We start from the raw sequence: 18,132 nt of genomic DNA, 5'->3' as shown, positions 1-18,132 counted from the left end.
TATTTACTTGGAAAGCTGGTACCAGAAAAGATTATATGAAAGGTGTCTCACAGCAATGTCTAAACAACAGATGTAGCTTGAACCAAGGCACTCATCTTGCAATAATGCTGATCTTAATGTGTTTCAAATATATTTTAAGTTATCTTCATAGTTTTCAAAAGAAATTTAAGTGAAAACATTTTTGATTGTACTATAAACTTATCAAACATTATAAACTGTTTTGAGACAACCAGCTGGAATGACAATTAATCTCCCTCTGTTGAGCACAGCTCATACGCATTTGTGAATAATTACCATTTTGCACCACAGCACTTCTGTAATTTTAAAAACCATTTGTTTCTTCCAAAAAAGATGCAACTTCACATTTAAAATTGTTAATGAAGTTTCTTCCACAGGAAACGAACATACTTTGTTTCATTGTTGCCATGATGTTACCTGGCTGATTTGATGTTGTAGGATTAACTGAGCTGATGGTTGTAGTAAAATTAATTTCTGAATCCAAATTTTGCTCCTCACTTTTAGAAGGAACATCTGGTGACAGATGAATGGCTGCCTCCCGTTGAGAGGCTTGTGACAGGTCTTTTGAATTTGAAGGTACATGGAGAAATTCACTGCTGCGCTCTGATGAACAATCAATGCTTTTCTGGTTTCTTATAGCAAATGCACGCAAGGATTCAAGTGCACTTCCAAACTTTTCATGGTGCTGGATTTGTTGACGAATCCATTTAGATAATCCTAAGCAAAAGAAAAAGGGGAAAAAAGAAAAAGGGGGGGAAAAAAAAGTGTTACTACAACTATACCAGGTATTTCAAATCAGTAAACAGTACCCTAATATTGCAAATACTTCTACATATGTATAGACAGATTCATAAAGATTTATTCATAAGGATTTCCAGAACTTGCTCATGAAAGTAAGATAATGCATGTCTTCCTTTCCAGGGCTGGGAACTTGATTTAATCAATGGTAGTATTTTGATGAGTAATACTAACAATATCATTCTTTTTTATTAAGAGACCTTTACCTTTTTCACTAAAACTTTTTTTAAGTTCAAACTGCTGCGTTGCAAAAACATCATTATACTTCTTTTATGCCTGGGTGTTCATTTTGCTTGTCATCATGAATTATTAAAAAGCAACTTACATAGAGTACAGCTATTTATTATCATACTGACAGGGTCTGACAAAAATTAGAATATAATGAAGATTTTACAACTTTATTTCAGATTAAGTAGCAGTAACTCAGATATTCAGAAAGAATCACAACTGCCCAATAGCTAAAATATAACACAGTATATGCTTTTATACAGCAATCATTTTTAAAATTCTCAAATACCAGACATCTTGAGCATAATAGCTGTTTAGATGATGTTGGAACACACAAGAGTGAAGTAAAAACTAACCTTCTTGATTTTTAAAAAGTGTTTTTAAACCCATTTTAGTATTCTCTTAATATCAATTAAAAAAAAAAAACACAGAGAACTTGATTTATCTGTGAAGTTTTACTTTTTAGAAAAAGTACTAACATTACCAAGTCTTGAACATATAAATTATTTGTACTACTATATGAATTACTTCTGTTTACTTAGATAATTTGAATGTATTTTTAGTACAAACAGACATGTCAGAAAAGCAGTTTGACTTGTACCACAGCAGCTGAGCTCCACCTGCTGACTGGACTGCAACATTAGCTGTTTACATCATCTTTTTGCCCATCTTTTCTAAACAGGGCAGGAACAAAGATACATAACGCATTCCTAAGCAATTTATTTTTTAACGTTAAAAAAAATTATTTATTAAGGTAGCATGCAGGACCTATTTTATTGTATCTGCATTTATTTCTAGCCAGTATAAAACTACAAATAGGAAATACTTCTTGCGTATTGAGCATTTGGTCACTCCAAATGGCACCACCTTTACCTGTTCTTACCTAAAAAGCCAGAATGTTAAATTCAGACTGCTAACCCTAATCATTAAAGCTCCCTATAGGCAGAAAGTATACATCCACTAGAGACTTATCCAAAGTCCAAATAAAAATCTAGTAACTATTTTTTAATGCGTACATATATACGCACATACATACACATCCACATGTATGTATACATACATTATATATATTTAATATGCAAAGATTAAGAGTCCTTAAGTTTTTATAGGTCCCATTTTAAGAAAGAATTCTAAAATTCTGCACACTGAAATGTCTGTATCATTGTCTGCATATCCAAAAAGGGAAAGAAATTAAATTGACTGAACTTTGGTATCAACATGTTTCACTGTATTTAATGAACTAGCAATAAATACACCAGGGTACAGTTTTAGAGTTTTCCATTTCAACTGCACAATTTGAGTGCAATGTATATATTTCATTATGACTTTTCCTACTCACCTGTATTTGTATAACCATATTTCTGTAATCTTGATTTTTTCATTATTTGTTAATATAAGGAACTTTCCCAGAAAGATTTTTACAGCTTACCAGTTATGTACTTATTAGGGTTATTCCGGAAGCGGTCATCAACTAGAATAAGAGCACCCCAGTCATTCCTATGTCTTATACACCTATAAATGAGCAACAAAAAGGAGTGTATATATAATTAGAGCGCATGTTGTAAAAAACTGTAGGGCTCAGACAACAGGGATTACCATAAGTCAGCTAGAATATGCAAAAAGATACAGGAAGTGCTTTCCTACTATCTTGCACCAAAAATTGTTATGGATGTCATGGAAGCTTAATGTTCCTTCAGTTCTTGAATTTACTATATATAACCAGGTAAATTAAAGAAAAAAAACCACCCAAAAATATTGAGCAGCTAATCAAACAACATGACATTTGTTTTCCACTCTTAACTGCGTAGCATAAATACTGAAAGGAGAAGATGTAAAAGTGTAAAAGAAAAGAAAAAGGACTGATGCAACTGCAAGCAGTTTTTTTAAATAACTATGCACGCTTTTGTTTCTAAACCGTATGTTATTCCTAACTCTCTTTAGTAACAAAATGACTAATGCTACAGATCAAAGCTGTGAGAGATACCATTGAGTTCATAATTCAGTTGTTAGATGGAAATAATCCCATAGTCACTTTACATGTGTCGATGTTATTTTTAACATCATTTGGATTTCTATACTGCCTGCCAGAAAACAATCATTAAAAAACAGTGATAACATAAATGAAATATGGAAAAGAATCTGTCCATAACAGTTTAGGATTATTATCCCCATTGTATTAGAAGAGGACAACTTTTGAAGATGATGTTTACAAATGTACATAAAACCACAAGTGTATCAGAGTCAGGGCTTAAAATGGGAGAGACAAGGCTGGCTCTCCAAAGAAATATAATTTATTTCTTTATATAAAATATTTATTTATTTATATTTATTAAATAGTATTTATTATTTATTTCTATTATTATTTCTTTGAAGTCTCTCTATGACAAGAAAAGCTACCAAAACATCTTTAAGAGACAGATTTCTTCCAACTTCTCATTTTTTCATTGCTTTAATAAATGTTCTTTTAACTCACAGTTTAAATGAATTATGCCCACTGGAGACATATCCCACACTTTCAGAAAAAGTAGCACTGCAATGAATTCATAGCATGATTGTCACCTGGCCATGCACACCATCTGTTATATTCCCAAAGGCTGCTATTTCATCTCATGGACTTGTGTTACTTCACATAGTGTAACAGCACTAAATTAAGAGAAAAGTGCCAGACTGAAGACTATCATGCTTCTGCTTACTTCCATCCCTGCAGGCATCTTTGCAGTAAGAAGCTTGCCTATCTACTATGTAACGTAGTATCAACTTAGTAGACTGTTCTGGTTTTGTAAAAATAGTCATCATGTGCTGTCATCCTTCGCCAAATCTCAGTTTAGTAAGACCTTAGTCTAATGGTATTATACACAATTTATACAATTTTGTCAGAATGTAAATCTATTTTCTCCATTTAAGCTTAGACTAGCATAATTTCATTCAAAAGATAAATTATCAATAAGCAATTTTCACTAAAACTAGATTTAAGTTAAAACTTATTTCACAGTGACAAAACTTCAAATTCATTTCTTACTATTAGCATTCCACAACTAAGATTTTTCCAACAAATTTTAACTAATGCTCTTACTCTCAAAAGAGGAATCTAAGAAATCAGACCTGTAACAACAAGAATTTACAATGAGATTTTACTAACGTAGACTATTTTCTCTCAATTTTCTTTCTAAACCATTATTCATGTCATCACATTTGTATTAGGTCTAATTCAAATAACAAGAGTCTTCCAGCTCATGTTTCTCTTCTTATCTATAAATCTGTGCCTTCACCTCTATATATCTATGACAGATGTATGGCATCTATGATGGATATGGATGACAGACAGCTATATCTAACTACATATATGATAAATTTTATTGGAGAAGGATGAATTAATTCCATCCCGTTAATAAAATTTGGGGGGAATTTTTGCATTTGAGAAAGTAAGCTTCACCACTTCTTCTAAACCTGGAAAGAGATCAGTGAGCATAATTAAATTGACCTTTTGCAAAGGCCTGAGAAAAACCCCCGCTATTTCTCCCTTTCAAAAATACTTGTAAGCTAAACATCAAACAACTGTTCCGAGCCCACCAAGAGTGTGAACAATTAGTACATTTGAAAAGACCTAAGAATTTTCATTTGGTTTATAAGCTAAGGAGCTATTTGTCTCTGCAAATGCCTTCCTTTCTGTATATCTGGACTACAGGCAATAAAACCTGCAACCAAACTAAAGTGGATTCTGAATGTAAAATAAAAACTCTGAATTCTAACAACGCTCAAATGGACAACAGACTGAAAACCAGACAGCTGCTGGTACAGAACAGCTGAAGACCTGATTTCTGCAATATGAGGGTTTTGGCCTGATTTATCCCCTTTGTGTTAACAGCGAGGAATTAATCCTTAAAGATGTTGCAAAAAAAGACTACAAATATATGTATTTTTAGTTATGATCAGTCTATCTCACCTTCCCAGGGCTTGGTTCAGAGCCCTATAAGCTTGAATTTCATACCACTGACTCCCTGGTAAAAGGCCTCTTGTATTTTTGTGCTGGTCATTGTACTTCCTCTTTAACTCAACCTAAGAAAGAAATTATAAAACACTATTTTTAATAATGATGTTGAAAAAGAAATATTCTAAAAGGGGAAAACAAGCAAACATTAGTTAAATAAGTGAATATGTACAGTGTGCTTCAGTGTTTCAACTTTGTATTTTGCATACTAACCAATTATGGCTTTTACCCTTCTAAAGTTATTCTGAATATGTGATCTATTCCAGTAATTTATACATAATAACACAACAACCACACACTTATCCAAATCTCTGTGTCCAAAGAAAGGATAAGCTGTTCACACAGGCAAAAACCCCAGATGCAAGTAAATGGACCTAACTAGACCACAGTTTTATTTGCTCATCTGGAAGTAAATGATACAATGGAGATCTTTATCCTTTCCTTTATCACAAACCCTGACTCCTCATCTATTGCTGGGACCAGACCATAGTTTTCTTATGTGAGGGTTAAGCAAATAGAACCCCTTCTTCTACAGAAGCTAAGAAAGTACTTTAGAGACAGAGTGGCCCCGCCAAAGTACCAGAAGTCAGCAGCACCAACTCCAGTTCCTAGCTTGGCATCACCTTCTGCGGTTTGGAAACTAACGTTTCACTGGCTAAATGTGAAGCAAAGGCAGCAGCTAGGTTTTTGCAGGCCGATGGGCTAGCGTAAGGCAGAAAAGAGCATGCTCCTCTTTTTTGAAAAACTCTCTCTCCTAGCTGCTTCCAAAGCAGATCTGATATCAACTGCAAAAGAAATCCCCTTCCTCCCCTTTCTAATCATATGGACAACTACACATACAATGCCTGATCTGAATTTGAACAAGAATTTGTATTTGGACATTACACACAGTTCCAACATATATCAAAAGCATTTATTATTGTTGGGAAGGGGACACTGAATTTTATTTTTTTTAAATAAGCAAACATAAAACTACACCAAAAAGGGTCTTTTCATTGCTCTTTTGTACAGGATTAACCTTTCTAAACTGACAAGTGAAAGGACACGCTTCAGGAGAGAAAACAGCAGACTTCTAACCTCTTCTGACAGGTAACTTTCAAGTTGCATTTGGATAAGAAATTTTATTTTATGTACTTATGCCCTTTAAATTGCCTGTCAAATTTACAAATTCAATCTTTACAGCCAGAAAGTAAATTCAGTTTGATTTCACAGATTTAATATTTGTTCCAGTCACTCAGAATTTATTGACTGGCATGTGAGGTTTCCTTTGTATTTCAGAACAGAAGACGATTTCTTCTGAACATTTTATGAACATTAAAACCATTCTTTAAAAGGAACTTAAGCATATCTGTGCATTTCTACAAATGGAAATACTACCTGGAGAAACAAAAGGGTACTCCTTACCATTTGAAATGAGGTATGATGTTGGAAAATTTCATTTAATGTCTTTAAAACACAACCAATTACAATATGCTCCTGTACGTACTTTGCATTTGTCTTCTAGTCCTGGTAAGTTTTCTAACAATTTCCTCTTTTGAAGAATTTCTGTTATCAGTAAGATTTTGGCCAATTGTAACAAACGTATCATTACCACAGTTTCTTACTTTGCTAGCAGACTGTTCAAAATCGTACTAGAGTAACTAGTCGTGTGTCTTAAACTGATAAAAGTTACAACATTTTTAACTACATACATAAAACCACTGAAGTAACAGGAGAACACAAATCAGTCAGATCGTCTGAATTGTATTGCATTACCCTGTGAATAAAATACATTACTTTCACATTCCTCTAATACATGTTAGCATTATGCAAATCTATACTGCTTGTACTGCACATCAAAAATGCCATTTCACTTCTCAAGTTATATAAAAATCCATATTCTCTTGGTCTAAATGTGTAATGTATCTTTAAAACCTGTTTTTTATATCTTAATTAAAAAAGGGTTAAACAGAAAATAAACATTCTGTTTTCTCACTTAAACGATCATGTCTCAGCATGAGATGACAACTTACATTGCTGAGAGTTCAGTTTTCATTATAAGTCTACTAAAGGTAAAAGGCCAGGGCATGTCATTTTAATGCAATCAGAATCTATTTCATTGTATAACTCTTACATTATCAAGCATCAAATCAACGCCCAATTCAAAATGACATGTTACATATGTGAAAAAGCCAGTCTCTCCTGCTAGCAAATATCCTAAATGTGCAGTAAACCACAGGCTAGAAGGGATTAGTTAAAATGTCAAAAGACAGCCTTTTACTTTTACCTGTTCATCCTTAAAAATATACTCTTAGCTATCAGGCATGCTTTACAGACAAATAGCTTCAGCAAGCAGCAGCAGAAGGCCCGTGGCAAGCTCTGCCATCTTGTAGCTGTCAGACAGATTAGTCTTTGATCTATCTGGGAGGTCATGGTCACATTCACATTAACTGAAGTCTAACAACATTATACCTGCTAACCGCTCGTTCTTTTAATGCTTAATTAGTTCGGCATCTTTCACTATGGAGTATTAACTGAGAAATATCAACAAAAAATAAATGCCACAAACAAATTTTTTTTTAATGACTTGGAAAAATATTTTGAGGCAGTTTCTGCTACAATCCAAAAGAATTTTCAAGCTATTTTTCAATCAAAATTAGCAATACAAGTTTTTCTTCGATGACGACAACAACATTAAGCAACATTCATTATATTAGATTTTAAGCATTTGATAAACCACAAAGTTACCTGTGGTAACATTGCTCCACAAGAAGAAACTCAGACTTATTCAGGATTCAAGTTGTAGATAAGTACATAAAGTGGATTTATACTGTGATGACCATGGACTATATCAGTTAGCTTATGGCACGAAGCTCAGAAGACTAGCTGAAAAACTAGAGCTTGTTTTTGAACCCCAAAATAACCTGCAAATTCAGATACAGAAGCCTGCAGCACGCCTTTTCAGCAACATCCAGGCTGAACCAGATTTATTCAAAATTAATAAAAACATGGCTGTATTTAACAGCAAGGTATACAAATATCAATCTGTTAAGAACTATTTGTTTCTACAGAAAAAGCAATGGTTAGACAATAAAATTAAAGCACCATTTTCTCCTTTAAATTGAGTTCTTTCCATTCCGTAAATATAAAGCTTCTCCTTGTTTTGCAGTCATAATTACAACTGAGAATGGGAAATATGAAACACAATTTCAGTACATTTTAGATATTTTCAGCTGAAGGTCTGCACAGCATCCTACATGCTAATTTACCTGTTAAGAAGTTTTAAGGAGAAAGCATTTAACCTACAAAGAATAAAAACTACTGTGCTACACAGTAGTACTACTTTTAAAAAATTTTACTTCACTAAAAACAAGCAGATGGTCCAGCGGACACTCATCCAGAATCATTTTATCTCGGCCAAAGAACAGGACCTTAGACCTAAAGAGCTAATAGAAAGCCTAGCAGGACTGGAGAATGTGCATTTGGGGCAGTTACCGTTCATAATCAGAACACTGTAAAACTATTTATCAGTGCCAGTATCACAATATGAAGGCTGAATGGGCTAAGCCACAGTATATAATATTTTATTTTGTGCCATTTAAATCGGCAAAATAAACTGTGTTTGGTTTTACTTCATCTGGCAAAGGTTTAAGATTTTATTTTTAGCTGCATTGCTTTACTTAACCAAATGTAGTGCTATACTTTGCTTTCTAAAAACAAACAAAAAAATCCTAAGCTGTTACTAGTAGTTAACAAGCCAGGCCTGTTCTTTGACAAGACATCACTTCACAAACATCTTCAACCATCTCCTATTTGCTCTGGTAGATTAAAAATGACCTCCAGTTTGTAACCTATGGGATTACAAACCAGATTACCTAGAAGTCTAAAGACAAGACAGAAATTCATGAATACAATGGCACTATTGTGAGCAGTTAAACAGAGCACTCATCTAAACCTGCACTTCTCTTTACATCAGCACTTAGCAGTGTTGTGACAGCCCAGGTTAAAGAAAGAGACAACTGCTGAAAGGAAAAAGGCAAATAAACTTGGAACTGTGTCAATGTGTGCACACATGTGTAGGTAGGTACCTGTACACACACATGTGTAAACTCATGCCCTTTACTCCCCAACACTCTCCTCAATCTATCCTCCATGGAAATAAAAAAATCAGAAAATGGATCTAAATGTTTTCTGGCATTCCACTGACTTGTTACTCTGGTTTTATGAGAGGAAAAATAGTAATGAAAACAAAGATCACTGCTCGTATCATCCAAAAAAGCTTTAAAAGACACATTCATGTTTAACATCTACTATTTCCCTGCCTCCTAAAAACAAACAAGCAAAAAATACCAGGTGGTCATTCCCTGCTTCCATCCCAAGAAAAGACATAAAAATGTTTTTTAAGCAAATCTACAGTCCTAAAAATCTCATGTGTCCAGTTACAGTCTCTCTTCCACCTGAAATAGCAATAATTAGAATTCTTCAAGAACATACTTGCCATCTACTTTCCTCCTGACAAACGCCAAGTAATCATAAAAGTTTGTAAGTGCGGGAAAGCGAAAGACGTGAAAACCCATTTCTTTTCTTTTACATCTGAAAAATCCTGAAATAGAAGTAGCATTAAATAGTGCAGGATTTAACTTTCCCCCCCTCACTTCAAAAGCAGTAACAACGTCTGTGAGATTTAAGACTAAATAACGCACGTGTAAAGACCTGGGTGAGTCATATGCTTCAAACATCCTCACTCTGCAGTAGGCCTACTAAAAGCTGTATCTAAACACAATATCTCAATTTATTAGCCCACAGGAAAAAGATACGAGGGCAGGATGTTATCTTTAAATGCTCCAAGCATTCCAAGTTAATACATATAAAACAGTATAAAATAAGCAAATGCTTATTACCTATAATTTATCAAACTAGATTCTGTATATGACAGTAACTTAAGGCCATTCTAACCATCTCACATACTTAAAGATGATCATCAGCCACAAATATAACACACTCTTCTGCTTTCACACACAAATACTGTGTTTCTTTAAAAAACAACAACAAAACCCCAAAACTGTGAGCACAGCAACACCACATACACTGTGAACAAGACATTATCAGCTAGAGACATGACCAATGCTTTGTACTGCTCAGTTATCTTCAAGATGCTCTGCGACACAGCTCCATCCTGCAAGAGTCTCTTCACCAGGCGAAGCGCTGTGAGGCTGAACTCCGCGCCGCCCGCCCTCCAGCAGCTGCCCCTCACAGAGGCCATCAACTCAAATCAAGAGTTCGTGCATCAAAGCCACATAAGCTTCAAAGTAGTTCAGGTGACCTTTTCTGCCTGAAAATTTCTATGCGCACTTAAAAAATTTGCCTTCCTCAGATAATACTGAATAAAATAAGGAAACAACATCTCTGCAGATCAAGATCTCAGACCAGCTATATCTTGCAGACTCTTGCACCCAAACAGCGCACCTGAAAAGATACTGGGCATCCATGGGATTGAAGCATTTATTGCCTGAATAAAGAGATCATCAAGACTAGGAAAAGTAACTGAAACTGGAAAAAACCCACAAAGGTGGCAAGAAAGAAACTAGATATGGAAAAACACTGCTAGCTTGTTTCCCCACAGCCCAAAAACTTAAATATGACTTCAAAAAGTAAAGCCAAACAACCCAACAGCAAACTACGGCCTGTTAGAGTCTACTAACTGGCCAATACTATCTTCTAGGGCAGAAAAACAGATCTACCACTTTATGCAAAGCCATATTTCTCTTGTTCTGAATTCACAAGTTATTTTGACTAAATGCTTCCCCAGTATTCTCACTCTTAATCCCAGTGTTAGAGAGATGGGAAGCTTATGTAATGTTGTAGCCGCTGAACACTTTTAGTATTGTCAACTACACCATGTGGCATCTCAGAGATCTGGAAGTTTTACGGTTTGACAAATCTTGTAGCACATTCACCCCAGGCCCATCTACTCATCTCAGTCTTGTAAGCTTTGAGGGACTGCGAACAAGTGACTTGATTAAAATCTAATGCAACCAAAACTCTCCTCTGAAGAGAAAATTCAATCCATTTCCAGTGAAGCAGAAGTGAAAAAAAATCAAACAGCTTCCCTTGAGGTACGACGCTGCTGCATACGCTCAGTGCCACTGCGTCTAAGGTGAAGTGGTAAGTGTCAGTCATCCTTACAAATCCCCAAGGTGATAGCTTCACTTTTAAAGCTTTCAACATACTTTGACAGTAAAGTAAAAACTTAAAGGTCAACACTACTTGCTAAGGACAAGATAAACACAAGAAAATCACTTTGGAATTTTTTTATGGATCAGAAAAGTGAACTATTAAATGTAAAGGAAAACTTTTGATTTGCTGTATTATTTATCCAAAGGCTTAACTTCCGGATATATTCAGGGATGATTTCTGTGATCTGTGCCAACATATTGACATTAGCCTTGCACCAGCAGAAGAGAAATGCCACCCACTAGTCTTACATGTTAAGTTGAACTGAAATGTTACCTTCCTTCGCTACAGGAATGCTGTATTCCATAGGATGTTACAGCTACTCCCACAAATTAAGCCTCTGCCATCAATATTTTTTTTCTTAATTAACACAATTTCTATTGGATGTAAGAAGAGTGTGGATGGCTTTGACTTGTCACAACCATTCTTACTTCTGGAAAAGTGGGAAGTAAAAGGCTTTTGAGATATCTTACTGCTTCAAACTGATGTAAGAAGTTACCACACCACCGCATATTTAATGCATTGCTTGGATTTTTTTGTAACACAGGTAACTATACCTCCTGACATCATCTATTGGGGAGAAGGGGGAAAAAAAAAAGCGATGGAGATCTGCAATATCCAGCCAGTCATCTTGTTATGATGCGATTCTGCACACTGCATTACCCCTTAGTAAGCAGTATCACAGCAGATTGCGATAATTTACAGTGTACTACTGCAAGACAAGAACAATGCTGGCTGAACAACCTGAAAGCATGCTCTTTTACAAAATTTAGAAGTATATTGTCTAGATAATTGTTATTTAACATCCAGAGGCTTGCTGCATAACGTTGTACATTTCAATGATGTAATTCTATTTCTTATTTATATCCTTAACTTGATTGTTTCAAAAAGCTACTTTGCAATTAAAATACAAAATAAAATTGAATATTAAGTGGGGCACAGAAGACAGACAAGTGTGTGTGTTTGCGTATACAGACAGACATATACACACATTGCACTTTTATTCCCATCCTATTTCCCGCTCAAAGAACATTCAATAAATAATATACCAGGATGTTTGACTTTTCTGTGAAAGTTCCATAAATGTTTTTCTGCTCCCCACTTTATATTCGTAATTTTTTCCCAGTAATGGAATGAAGAAGAAAGTAAAAGTGGCTTAGGTTTAGACAGACATTAACATAGACAAACAAAACAAATTTATCACTTTTTACAAATGTTTAAATCATACTGATGTCAGGTCATCTGAAAATGATAGTGCATACTGCGTCTCAAGGCTTTTACAACGACTGTCAGATTTGACTGGGAAGTTGTGGCGAAGCTGCTCAGAAACATTCAGCCTGCTTACAATCGCATCAATAACAGAACAGATGGTCTTACATCTTTAAAAAAATTCTGAACTTCACAGGGAATTTTCAAATTCTACTAAACACAACAATGATCTTCCTATAAAATGTAATTTTCTGTACCAGTTCGCCCATATTTTAAAACAATAATTTATTTTGGATAAGTGGAAATATTTTTCAAGTGATCCAAAGCTATGATGGAATTCATACAGCACACGGTATATTTCTCAACTCAGGTTAAGCATCTAAAATAACAATAATTTTCTTAGAAGTTTTTCTTTTTCTAGAATATAGTATGCAAGAAATGAATTATTTCAGCAACCATCTATCTAGTACAAGATTCCTTCTCCTTTCAATGAAGAAAAAGCACATAGGCTTAGAAATTGCCACAAGAACTAGAAATTAACTTAAATATTCAGAAAAATGCCATTATTCTGAAATGATACAAATATCTCAATTTGTTGAGCTCTCAAGTAAGGAGAAAGAAACTTCAGCCTGATAGCTGCAAACTCTTTGCATCATTAAGTTACATAGAACCCAGAAAATTGTAATTGAAATTATGTGTTCCATCATGTTTCTCAAATTATGTTGCTGGAAACAATAAAGAAAGTATTTGCCATCGTAGTTCACATTCACCCTATAGCAGCTATGGGAAATACTTCTCATTAATGGCAAAGTCAGCTCCAGTTCTCGAGTAATGTCATTGCACAGAAACCCTAGCCTTATCAAGTTTATTTTCCTTGCACATCTATTGATGTAAAAGGGTTTGACTGCATTTTCCTCTATATTTTGGTAAAGTTCTTTTAGCTGTTACATGATTAAGTACACTCTACTGTACTACGATCAAAAGCATCTGGAAAGGTGGAAGTGAAGAAATGCTCTCTGGGAAAGTTAGCTTAATGCTTGCACTTCAGAGTCGCCCATTATCAACATTTCATAGCGAGTTTCTTTATTTTCAGGTCCCCGAGGTAAGAACAGTAAATTATGACTTGAACTAAACAAGTCACACTTGGCTCCAAAATCAGATTTTCCTACCTCCAGTTTCAGGTCCCAGAGGTGGGCAGAGGAAATCCTGGTCACAGCCAAAGAAGTCATTTTTGGCTCTGAAATAAATTTTCCTGCTTTACTAGAGCCAAACCCTACCATTGAGAGTACCATAGCTTTAAGCAATACTTTAACATTTCTTTTATATATTTTGCTTTAGCAACATGATTCTTCAGCAATATGAAACTGTTTTCAGTAACACAGAATTAGGGTTTTGGCCTCTCTTTCTTGAATCAGTATTGTTTATTATCAAGTACACTTCTTAATCATTTCTTTCTCCCGAACACTGACAAAGTGTTTTAGACTCTCCTCTTTGTGAAAATGAGTGAATGTAAGATACTATATGCCTAAAATTGTTAAGTGAAACTAAATGGTACTCTTTAAAGGTTCTACAGAAAATAATGTAACTTATAAAAGCATACAGTTACTGAAGGAGACCAAATGCTTGCCATTTAATACCAGAAGTTGTGGCATATATTTAGCACAAACATATGGAGAAAATAAAATTGGATATTATACATCACACTCGACAATGAGTTTCTTGCCCAAGTAAAGACCGATGTCTGGATCCGAAATGCTACAGTTCAAAATATATAACAGAAGTTAATGAATAGTATGTTAGCATCAGATAACATGTATATGGGATTACACATCTTTTTCTGTCACATTATTTATGTTCTCTAATATTACAGTTCACTGGTATTAGCATCAAGTTACAAATCATAAAACATGTTAAGAAAGCAGGTTGATCACAGACAAGTAATATTAGTGGAGATGAGCCAACATCAAACTGCCAACATAAAATATTGGTCTCCAAAAGTACGATTCTACAAACCCTTATGATTGTGCACAGTCCTAGAAGTATTAAAGGGATTACTCACACAAGTAAAAGCAATGTGCAGGAGTAAGGGGTTATAGAATTGAGTCTTAACAGGACTTCTGTTAACCCAAAAAGCAGACATGCAAGTGTATTTTCATGTAGAAGCAGAGCACTTTTTAGTGATTTAAACCAATCCCAGAAGAATATCATTCATGGATATTCCAAGGGAATTGTTAATAACTTGCATTTCCTATTTTAAAGGGATGTCATTATTAATCATCTTACCAGTTTCTTCGTTCAGTATACCTACAAAGCACCTTTGCTATGTAAACGCTGCAGATGTACCTGTGTTCACAGTTTTATGTCTACATAGGTCTAACTTGACTTGTGTCACTGTGTTTTGAATTTTCTTCTGTCTGCTCAAAATTCAAGCTCCTCCCAAAACTTCAAAGCTGCAAGTTTTAAAATTTCCAGGTTTTAATCAGCTCTCCAGTTAGCCTCCAAAATCTAAAGAAACATGAACCGACTATATCATAAAAGCAAATGTCTTAACTATCCTATAAACTTCAACTGTTTCATTTGGGAACTTAACGTTTCTAAAATCTTACAAAAAAAGATAAACTGTACAGTGTCCTTTAATGTTTAAAAATGTGGATTCTCATAACCCCAGGAGAAAAAAACAACTCCAACAGAAAAAACTGTTAAAAAGGAGAAACACTTAAATAAAATCAGCCACCCTAAAGAAAATCACTCAGTTGTGCTTGGAAGGGAGAATTCATATCTTCTTAGTATGATGAGCACTACTGATAAGCTTTGAAAACAATCCTGAATAGGAAAAGGTATTTGAATAAAATACTGTAATCATATTTTTCCTGATAGTTGTATCATAAATTACTTCTACTGTTTAATGCAAGGAGTATTTGAACATCAGCTTTCACTTTAAAAGCCAACTCTATTCCCACCTCAGTTCCAAAGGATTTTAGATCTGATTATAAAGGTATGGTTAGAAGATGAAATTGCATCATAAGCAGGATGGCACAAGTATCATTTAACCCCCGGCAATTGGACTTGTGACTTTTGAATTCTAACTGCTAATAAAACAGTAATACAGCCAGCCAAACTCCACCTGGTTAGGACAACAGATTAAGGCTTAACTATAGACAATCAGTTGTCTATAATTAATAAAGACTCTCTTTTCATTGCAGGTAATACTAATAACTATAGGCTACATGAGAGCATGGTTTATAACATCCCTTCCAATCCCTATAAGTTTCATGCACTTTTTTTTTCCTTATTGAGAAATTAATACTCCTTCAGTTCTATGAAGTGTTACTCACTGAAGATAACTCCAAAGCTTTTAGAAGAATTATAATAAAGTGTACAGAAATAAAATTTTGTTTTCCTTTCTAATGTTCAAGTAAGGTCTGTTGGTGTAGGGGGACGGAAGTAATAAACAACAATTTGCATTTGTTAATACACACAGACTATTAAAAATAGGATATCACATTGGTTATATACAAAGTTAACAATTTTTTTTAAAATGTAGCGCTTACTTTTCTGTACTCTTTTATAATACGTTTGTTTCATTCCATTCTGGGAAGCAATACTGTTGGATCAGCTCTCCCAGAAATATCCGAAAAGAATAGTTTCAGGTGAAAAGTGGTGTTGTGTCCCATCCTCCTTCCCCTCCCCTCTTTTTATTTTTAATTTTACATGCCAATCTTCACTATCAACAGCCAGTTTTCCTTAAAAATGTAATTCCAATTCCTTTCCTGAGCTGACATGCCACTGAAAAAGATGCTTAACCTTCCAAATTTCTTTTGTATCTCTGCTTATGTTTCTACAAAGCTACTAATTAATCATCTTCAGTAAACAGAGTGACTACCCTTCACTCTATCCTTCTTCACGCAATTGAGCTCAACTAGTAAAAGAACCGTGCATTAATCCAGAACTTTTTGGGGTATCTGATAAACCTAAAGCCTTGGACAAAACAAAACATTGTTCAATTTAGAGGGAAGTGCTGCTAACTGGATATTATTTTGGATCCAAGTTCTTGAGCAAGAGACACATCTACAACAAAAACAATTTCCTCTAGCATTATTCTAGGAGCACTGCCGTGCACCAGACAGCTCCTCAAATCTGATGCTAAGAGACTGGTGCATGCCCTTCTCTCATCTAGAATTGATCACTGCAGTGCTCTGTGCATCACCATATCTAAATATACACACTCAAACCTTTAGCTGCTTGCAATTTGGCAGCTAGTGTTTCTATCCCTACTTAAAAATTTAGAGGTTTTCTTCAGTCTAATTAAAAAAAATAGTTCAGCACAACACTGATTTTTTGGAATGTAGTTATCAGTAATGGGATGTACTGCCTGTGATTCTACTATATTACATATTTGGTTGAACTCAAGGTAAAATCTAATATACTATTTTAATCTTAAGGAACATAATCCACTATGAACATAATTCACCCTTGACACATTCTTTTCAATTTAATTTTGTATCATTTAGAACACAAACACACTGACTTTCTGGAAGTCATTTGAAGTAAATTGTAAGAGTTCCAGCCATACTACAGACCAAGTATTTCCAAAATATCATTTCAGCATATGCTTCTAAAACAAAGCATTTCTAACTGTAGAAAGAGAGGTAAGTATTCTTTGAATGTAAATGTTTTTACACTAAAGTACAGCGTATTATATTTTACTAAGACTTAAAATGTTGTGGCTGAATAGTGCTTCAAAAGAAAGTTATGCAAGCATTGAAAGAACATTGCACTAGGCAGTCACCACTAATATAACCTTACTAGTCCTTATAGGATGTGGTTTTTTTCCATCAAGGCTGTAATTAGGCACACGCTGTAGACAACAAAGAAGTCTTTGGTTGTTCACTTAAGCTCAGAACACATCTCTCAAACCAAAGCTGAGTCTGTTTGGGCTTTCAAGTGCAAACCTATGATTTTCTTGTTTGATTTGGCATTCCTAATAACCAGAATCCAGCTGTTCCTGGTATTTATTTATTCTGTGATACTTCACTTTGTTTCTTAGCTTCACAAAGTAGTCCCAAAAAGCTCTAAAAGGTACACGTAAGGTAAAGCAGGGACAGTGGCTCTTATCACTGGGAAGAAGTGTGCCAGCAACTGGATGACTACCTAAGTAGCATGCATAGACCACTAAAAAGTAGTCTTACAAACTAGTCAATAATAAATGTTCTTTTTCAGTAAGTAGAAAGAAAGTCTAGAAAAACACTTTTCCATATTCATTGGCTTTCTTTTCCTTTATGAATGCCTGGCTTCAACTATGAAGTGCCTATTCTAACGGAACATCATCTATCCATAAAAAAAGACCTGTTGAAGTCGAAAGAAAGGAAACGTGACGTGATAATTACACAGCAGTGCAAGCCACAGGATGCTACTTTGGCCACCTGCTGAAAAATACAAATAGTCTCACATGTCTGTAACTGGAGGCACTTCAAAATACTATTTTTAGAAGGCACTTAGTTGCCTTCTTGAAGCTTGAATTATCAAAATAGTAATGTCCTCAGTATCCAGGAAGAGGTTATGTTATGTCATAATTTCATACCTCAAAACTGCGAGCTAATAAAGCAGCAGTAGCTTGGAAAAGGTTTACAATTCCACACTCTGTTTAAGTGGGAAGTGTCATACACATAGTTACACTA

At 34.8% G+C, this 18,132-nt stretch overlaps 1 protein-coding gene across 1 annotated transcript in view; it reads right to left on the bottom strand.

Annotated features, from left to right (window-relative positions):
• Positions 1–18,132, bottom strand: part of BRIP1 (BRCA1 interacting helicase 1) — a 119,053-nt gene that overhangs the window by 58,693 nt on the left and 42,228 nt on the right. The window contains exons 16-18 of the mRNA XM_059829351.1: positions 4,988–5,100; positions 2,474–2,556; positions 436–735 (exon numbers count right to left, since the gene is read on the bottom strand). Of these exons, the coding sequence (XP_059685334.1) occupies positions 436–735; positions 2,474–2,556; positions 4,988–5,100 (496 nt within the window). The remainder of the gene's footprint in view (positions 1–435; positions 736–2,473; positions 2,557–4,987; positions 5,101–18,132) is intronic.

This window comes from Gavia stellata, chromosome 25 (genome assembly GCF_030936135.1).
Source record: "Gavia stellata isolate bGavSte3 chromosome 25, bGavSte3.hap2, whole genome shotgun sequence".
In the NCBI taxonomy this organism is placed as follows: domain Eukaryota; kingdom Metazoa; phylum Chordata; class Aves; order Gaviiformes; family Gaviidae; genus Gavia; species Gavia stellata.
The sequence above is the reverse complement of the archived record's forward strand: the minus strand, read 5'-3'. Positions and strand labels throughout refer to the sequence as shown.